The 8,439-nt window shown below is 31.9% G+C and overlaps 2 protein-coding genes across 2 annotated transcripts; both read left to right on the forward strand.

Annotated features, from left to right (window-relative positions):
* The first annotated feature begins 2,311 nt into the window (after nucleotides 1-2,311).
* LOC106313740 (nucleoside diphosphate kinase 1) lies at nucleotides 2,312-3,321 on the forward strand. Its single transcript, XM_013751640.1, has 3 exons — nucleotides 2,312-2,423; nucleotides 2,557-2,605; nucleotides 2,755-3,321. Exons 1-3 carry the CDS (start codon nucleotides 2,373-2,375, stop codon nucleotides 3,099-3,101), a joined length of 447 nt encoding a protein of 148 aa, XP_013607094.1. The 5' UTR covers nucleotides 2,312-2,372; the 3' UTR covers nucleotides 3,102-3,321.
* A 1,189-nt stretch (nucleotides 3,322-4,510) lies between these two features.
* LOC106316710 (protein PHLOEM PROTEIN 2-LIKE A8-like) lies at nucleotides 4,511-7,030 on the forward strand. The gene is made up of 2 exons (XM_013754592.1): nucleotides 4,511-5,103; nucleotides 6,498-7,030. Exons 1-2 carry the CDS (start codon nucleotides 4,622-4,624, stop codon nucleotides 6,814-6,816), a joined length of 801 nt encoding a protein of 266 aa, XP_013610046.1. The 5' UTR covers nucleotides 4,511-4,621; the 3' UTR covers nucleotides 6,817-7,030.
* Nucleotides 7,031-8,439: the final 1,409 nt, after the last annotated feature.

The raw sequence follows: 8,439 nt of genomic DNA on the forward strand, positions 1-8,439 counted from the left end.
TACTCCACTCTAGTAAGAAAAGTTATGTTTATAAAGAGAAAAAGGAACAAGTTAATCTTATGAAGTTGTACAATAATAATTTTTACAACCCAAGGCATTACCAAATATTCTTTGATTCACCCCTCTACTAACAAAGTTTGCAAATAAAACATGTGGAAGATGAGTTTTATGCAAAACTATACTAAAGCTGGGATAAAGATCTTGAGAACTTTTTTTTTTTTTGGCAGAAGTTTCATAAGAAGTTGAAAAGAAGCTCTCTAAAGCATTAACGAACGAGCTAAAACAAGACACTGCAAACAAAGAAAACCTAAGCAAAAAATGAAAACCTGAGTTAAATTTACTAGGAGACTGATGATGAAAGGGAAGCACATCAGCAGCTACGAAAACTAAAAAATTTAATAACCACTTGAAAGAAAATATAATAAACAACTCTGTAGAGGATAAACCCAAAAACCTTATCAGTAAAGTAAAAACAAAATCAAAACGAGAAAAATGATTTACCTTTTAGAAGAAAAATGAGAAATGAACATTTTTTTTAGATCTGACTCAGCCTTCTTTATTGTTTCGGCTTTTAAGAGCATCTCCAAAAGACATATTATAACTTCAAATAAGAAGTTTTTTGCTCTCTAAAAAGAAACTTCAAAACTTCAAATTTAAAGTTTTCTATTTTTATTTGCATTTTGGTCCCTACAATCACACATCACCTTTACTATTCATAAATATTTTCTCGTTTATTGTTTTAATCCTTAAAAAAATTATATCTCATAAATATTTTAAATTTTGTTTACAGATTTTAAATTTTACACATAAAATTAAATGAAACTTTAAATTAAAATTTAAAATATTTTAAGCTAGATTTAGATAATAATAATATACAAAACAAAACTTAATAAAAAGATTTTAAAAAATTATATGAATACATAAATATTACACAAATTTAAATATTACAACAATAAATATTGTCCAATTTTTTTTTGTGTAACTGAAGATGGTTGTTGTTGTTGTTTTGGATGTCTTTTTCGTACAATTCTTTCTTGTTCGTATCGAATATATTCACGAATATTAATATAATCGAAAAGAAATTAGTCTTTTAACAATATTCCATGTTTCTCTTTTATTTGTTGTTCCGATCTAATGTATTTACAAGTATCAATAATACATAATTTCAACAACTTTTAGTTCGTAATCTGCAATGTAAAACTGAGGAGAACCATTTTTACTTCGAAATGCACTAATAGATCATATATGCATTACGAAAATTATTTTATGAAATAATATGGTATTTTGTTTTAATTTTAATATTAATAAAGTTATTTTTATTTAAATTTTTATATTTTAATAAAATATTTTATTAATTAATATTGTTGTAATTTTTATTTATATTTTTTTATTTTAATAAAATATTTTATTAAATAATATTGTTGTAATAAGGTTATATATGTGCTAGTTATTTACAAAAGTTTTATGAATTTAAATTAGTTATGACAAATATAAAGATAATATTATAAAATATAAATAGTTTTGAATTTAAAATTTTGATTTTGGAGAAAAAGAGAGGTTTGGAAACTTCAAAATAGTTCTTTTTGGAGAAGGTCTGAGAAAACATATAAGAAGAAAAAGGAAAAGGAGTTTAATTTTATTTTCCAAGGAAAATGCAATAAATGGAAACCCTTTGATCCAATTAAGATCATATATCACTTTACTTCTACTATGTATCGATTTCTGGGTATTTTCATTTAAAAATAAAGGGAAAACACAAATTCCTGGGTGTGGACACACCGGTCTTCTCGCCGGATTTGGTCACCGGATTTGGTTAGAACGTCGAAGTGCTCCTCCGCCATAGCTCTATCTCAAATAGATCGGAACGTCTCCTCTTCCTTTTTCGAAACTCTCTGTCTGTAATCTCTCCGGGTTGATTTTGGGATTTGAAAATGAAGAATTAAAAATTTGATGGAAAAAGTACAGAGGAGTTTTTGAGTATAGAAGAAAGAGAAGGAGAAGGCTTATTCTAGGTTCGCTTAGGTTGGTATAGGGGCAGAACAGTCATTAAGAAAAATGTACATTGGAACTTCCAGATTTGCAAATTAGTGTGTGTATATACCGAGTGCAGATTTTTTTTCTTTATCACGTTTGGTTCAAATGCCCAACCAAACATGTTAACGTTCTAGTTTCAAGTGAGGCTTGATGGGCCTTTGAAGAAATGATTAATGAAGTTGTAGAAAATAAACAAGTCTTAAGGGCCCATTAGGCTGAACCCTCTACAGCGAGAGCGCATATTCTGTGCATTTAGGGTTCCTCCTATATAAATCTCTGTCTTCTCTTCATTGCGTCTAGATATTGCCGACGAGTGAACTGGTAACAAAGATCTGACAATGGAACAAACTTTCATCATGATCAAGCCCGACGGCGTCCAGAGGGGTCTGGTACGTTTCTATTAATCTTCTTCATTGTTTCTGCTATGTAACTTGAGAAACTTGTTTTGTCTTCTGACAACAGTTGTCGTCAAATCTTTGACTTTTCTCACAAGTTTACTGATTATGTCTGCTCCTTCTTCAGGTCGGTGAAATCATCTGCAGATTCGAAAAGAAGGGTTTCACTTTGAAAGGTAAAATAGCTTAAGCTAATGTAACTTTCTATAGCTCTGTATAGTAATGGAATAGATCCTTTTTATCTGGCTTTGTTTTGTATTTGAGGACATAGAGCGGCTGAATGTAATGAATTGATGATAGTTGGTTTATTTGATTCTATGCTTAGGTCTGAAGCTGATCACTGTGGACCGTCCTTTTGCTGAGAAACACTACCAAGACTTGTCTGCCAAGCCTTTCTTCAGTAGCCTTGTTGATTACATAATCTCTGGTCCAGTCGTTGCTATGATCTGGGAGGGGAAGAACGTTGTTTTGACAGGAAGGAAGATCATTGGAGCAACTAACCCTGCGGCTTCTGAACCAGGAACCATCCGTGGGGATTTTGCTATTGACATTGGCAGGAACGTGATCCATGGGAGCGACTCAGTGGAGAGTGCTAACAAGGAAGCTGCTTTGTGGTTCCCTGACGGACCTGTGAACTGGCAGAGCAGCCTTCATTCTTGGATCTACGAATGATTCTGACGCGTGTGGTTGTTTGTTACCCTTTTTATCCTTTGGTTATGAATCGAAACATGTCTCTCCGTTTGTTACCTTTTTTTGCTTGTCTTCTTCCGTTTGCTTGTCTCCAAGAAAGCCTATCGATTTTCGTTGTCAGTTGTATCACCGATATCTGAGTTGACATCTTTTATTTTGCACTAGGTGTAGTTGGAACATAAGTTACTCTGTTTTAGGTGAATGTCATTTACCAACCAACAACAAATTATATTTATCAATATTTGTAACCTGTAACCTATAAGTAGCCTGATCTGCCCTTTGAACAAAAAAAATAGCTTGATATGCCCGTCAGAATTATGGGGAGCCTTCTGGTATGTATCTTTTTTTTGGTGCAATCTGGTATTCATCTTGTTGTAAAACTACGACAGCTATCAGAGTAGGTTCGTAAGTTCAATCATGGAAGGAGGTTAAGAAACCTTTATAAGATATCTCTCCAAGAGAGGAAAAACTTGCTGAAGTAAAACGCAATCATTTGGCGGCGATAACCCAAGGACTGGTTACATATGTTGTCCATTTCCTCAGTCTGATTTGCCTTCTTACAGTAGTTCTTGCTGAGGTCGTGTTTCCACTAGTTCTAACCAAGCTGCGGAAAGCGAGTGGTGAATGGTAAACAATAGATATAGGATATGATTGTCTATCTTGCATTTGCTTTTACGTTTCTTTGTTATAATTAATGACACTATAACAAACGTAAACGCAAAGAATCAGAGACGATTTTTTTTTTCTTTTTTGCATTTAGATATTTTTTTGGAATCCTCTTTTCAGTCAAAAGGATAAATGTTTTGAAATTTTTTTTAGGTCAATTCGAAAAACATTAGTTTCATAATAAAAGGGTAGAGAGAAATAGGAAGAAGGAGAAGAGAGGGAGTCAAATTATTAGTTGGTGAAATATAGTTTTTTTTTTTGGTTATAGGTTCAAATTTTCCTTTTTTTAGAAGATATTTTTTGATGTATTTTAAATTTCCAAAATATAATTGAGTTTAAATTACTATAGTTTTTTGGAACAATTAAATTACTTTTTTTTTAACCAGGAACAAATAAATTAATATAGTTTAAATTTGTCAAATAATGTTATTCACAAAAAAATTTATATATAATAAAAATTAATGCACTTTTAATATATGGTATAAAATGAAAACAATTTTAAAAATAAAACACAGAAATTAAGTACCATTCTGTTAGTATTAATTTGATAACAACTGGCTCATTACACAGAAATCACTTAAAGACGTGGAGTGTAGACCCTGCCAGCAGTGATTGGTTTCACGGTATACCAACATTTATGATATTTTATTGCTAATGAGCTGGAAATTACAAAAAGGAATTATAATCGAAAAAAAATATATTTGATGTATTATTTTCAGGTGCACATAAGTTCCCAAAGTCTTCGTGTACTATATTTATTAGTTTTGTTTTCCGTTTAATTCAGAAGCAATTCCAAAACACAATTAACATCGTCTCATTTCCTTGACCAACGCTCAATGGTGGATCCAGCACGACCACGACCACCTCAAGTGTTTGTCAATTCAGGCGCAACCGAGTTGCCTGATGATTTCATCAAACATCTCGTGTCGGGCTTGACCGATCTAGGGATACTCAACATTTTCATGGACAGAGACGACTGGTGGGGAAGAGACCTAGACCGTCTATTTACCTGCATCGAGGAGTCAACAATCGCGCTCGTTATCTTCTCACCGTGTTATCCAGAGACAGAATGGTGCTTGGACGAGCTTGTTAAAATGAAGGAACGAGTAAAGAACAACAAACTCTTGGTAATTCCTATCTTCTTTAACGTGAGCAAGAACGACGTGAGAAACTTCGAGGGAGAGTTTGGAGATCGATTCATGGAGCTGAGAAAAAGATACACGAAATACAAATACGATCCTTTTAGGGTTCAAAGATGGGAAACGTCGGTGATGACTATTTCAAAACTGGAGCCCAGTTTGGCGTGGGAAACACAAAGGTATACAACTAATCTATAATTAACCATCGTTTCTTTGCTGGAAAACCGACACAATGAATCATCAGTTATAATGCTTATCAGCTTTTTCATTGACTAATTGATTGCTCTTAAAATCAATCTTTTGCGCAACTCTATAATGATTTATTATTCTATTATAGTTTATGAAAAGCTTCATAATAATCAGTATATCACGTTTTATAATTTCTTGTATCCAAAAGGGGATTATGCTATTATTAATCATTCATATTTATCAATTCTCTTAAAAAAATATATGTACACATTTAAAAGTAAAATAAATAAATTCACTTATTTGCTATTTTATTATTCAATTATTCTAATATTCATTTGACACTTTAGTCAATACCTCTAATATGATTATTATTGATTAATCAAAAATTTATGGATTAATTACTTGATTATATAGCATTATACCTTCTCTAATTTACTCAAAACAATGTTTTTTCTAATTTTTAATGTTAAGAATTCCACTTCAAAAATTATATTGTACGAAGAGTAATATATATAAGGGAATGTGTGTCTATCGACTCATTATCATACACTTTAGCCGTCTTGACTATATTTGTTTAGGGAGTAGACGAGTGGTACATTTCAGTTTTATAAGAAAACTCTTATGAGTTTAATCTATGATGAAAGTTATATTCACAATCACATGAAGATCGTATGTATGTAATCTAATAATATATATCTCCCTAAGGAACTCAAAAGAATATATATTTTTCCCCCCGTTTCAAACTAAGTATCATTATAGATTAATTTTTTTTACAAAGTAAGTGTTACTTTATAATTTTAATTCAGGTTTTACATTAGTTTAACTCTTTTACCCTAATTAGTTAAATTAAGAAAATAAAAAAATTTATAAAAAATTTATAATTAAATAAAATCAAAACTGAACATTTATCTATTTTTAATTTGTGTGAAAATATGAATGGAATAGTAAAAAAAATTAATGTTACAAAGTACTAAACTCAAATCAATCCTAGTAACTAGACATCATCTACTAGGTACCTATCAAATTTCTAAGCTTATATTTTTCGCCGTTTTTTAATAGATGACGTTTTAGAATTAAACATACAGATTAAGATTAAACAAACATTTAATTTTTATTTTTTCTAAACAAAAATATCATTAGTTATTCACCTAATTTCAGTTTAACCAATAACAAAATAAATTGTATATAATACCATTGGTTATAACATATCTGTTAAAAAATTACATTGAAAATTAAAAACATCATTTAGTTTGGAACAGAAAGTTTCCTCTAAAGGTTGAGTATTAAAAATCGGAGGGGAGTATTATCATTAAAATATTTGTTGTCTAATAGTGCATCTGTGCATGCATGTGTACTCATCGGTTTCTCTGACTTGTTTGTGCAGCTCGAGTATCTCTCTTGCCATGGATATTATTAAGGAGGTTAACAAGGAGCTAGACATAGCCTCGGATGCGGGATTCTTCTTGCCCTTAGGGTTCCACAAAGATTCGCATTCAAAATTGACGAATGGAGAAGTGTTTGTTTCTGCTTTTCTTGTGGCTTTTCTCTTTAGACTCTTCATAGCTCGTCTTGTATTCACAGATATGACCTTTTTCGGCACTGCAAAGTGGTTAGTAGGTTTCCCAATTGCGATTGTTGTATTATACCAGTTACATTGTGCATTGATAAACAAAACAGACGAGCACCTGATGCTTGATTACTAGAGAGCCTGAGGTTGTGCTGTTTTGTTGTACATCGGTGTGTTATTTACTACTTTGTTACATTTTCATTGGTTTGTAAGTGTTTTGGTAATTTCGTGTGATTTTGAGCATTAGGGAAATTAAGAGATGAGTGCATGTTGCCCTCTTGTTTTGAATTTCTCTTGATAAAGTGTTTATTCGGTTTATGATCGTGTTTAAAAGAAGAAATGCTTTGAACAAAGAAAAAAGAAAAAAAGAACAAATGCTACATACGCAGCAGGGCTAGCTTTACAAAATTCGAAGGCCCTTGGGCAATTTGTTTTAGTTTATGGGCTTTTTCGACAATTTTTAAAAGAAAAATTGGAAAAATTGGACACTTTGAACTTTTATTTGTCACAATAACATTTCTGATATTTTGGGCAATTCTGGACATATTTTATCTTTTTTTTATGGAAAAAATAGTAAATTGAATTTTAAAAATGTTAAAAAATATCAAAACTATTGGAAACATAAGTATGACAATATATATGTTTAAATTGTTTTTTTTTTTAAAATGAATCATATTTTATTTCATCTTCTAGCTACAGTTACAATACTCATTCTGGTCATCTACTTAGTCTAGAAATCAGCTACTAATGTTTATACATAGATATATCTTTGGTATACAACGTAACCTATCTTTTCTTATATATTCTAACCAAAGCTAGGTTACGTTATGTTATAATCAAGAAATATGTCTTTCTTATACCTTTAGCTTGATAACGACATATAGCCACAATGCGTTGATATACCCTATCTATATTTGGAGCCATGATATGGTCTGTCTTTTACCTTATGTGGCGCCTAGGAAGAATATGTTTCACATCTACTCTACCGTATTCTGACTTACATAGGTTATACATTCTACAGGAAATCCGAAAAATATGGAAACTTCCATAATCGGTTAAAGATGTTTCCTAAATCTAAACTAAATCTTCCCTAAATATCTCCAAGAATATTTTCTCCCACGTTTTTCTCCTTCTCCCACGATCTTTTGTCGTCGTTCTTTGTGTTTCTCTCTTCTTCATCGACATAATCATCTCTCTTTTCTCTATCAATACAACATGGTTCTAATCTATGTCAAATCGGGTGAATGGATGTGTAGTCGCGGTGATGACTGGAGTTTCGTGGTAGACAAAGAAAGGCGTGGTCGAATGGTAACATTAGCAACTACTACTACGTTGAAGCAGCTCAAGATAACGGTGTGTGAGGATTATGGGGTGGACCATAATGCCATTAATGCCGAGTTCAGTTATTCGTTGTTGAATCAAAAAGGGAATCCTCCAATTATTATCACCAATGATCGGCAAGCATCTAATTTTGTGGGCTATGCAAAGAGGGAATCGTCCACTACCTTGTGTGTGATGTTCTCTGTTTCTGGTGTAAATCAAAAGGAACGAGTCAATATCGATTTGAATAAGGAGCCTTGTGATTCAAGTAATGTTGAGGATGAAGAAGTTCCTGAGATAAATCGAGCAGAGTTTGTCAAGCCGTCAAAAGAGTCTTTTGTTAAAAGAACGGATGGTTGCGGTGCTTTAAGGAGTGAAAACATTGAACTTTGTCAAAACAATGGAGACAGTGATAAGGATGGTCGAGCTTGGAGAGGAG

Source organism: Brassica oleracea, chromosome C9, assembly GCF_000695525.1.
Source record: "Brassica oleracea var. oleracea cultivar TO1000 chromosome C9, BOL, whole genome shotgun sequence".
NCBI lineage: Eukaryota > Viridiplantae > Streptophyta > Magnoliopsida > Brassicales > Brassicaceae > Brassica > Brassica oleracea.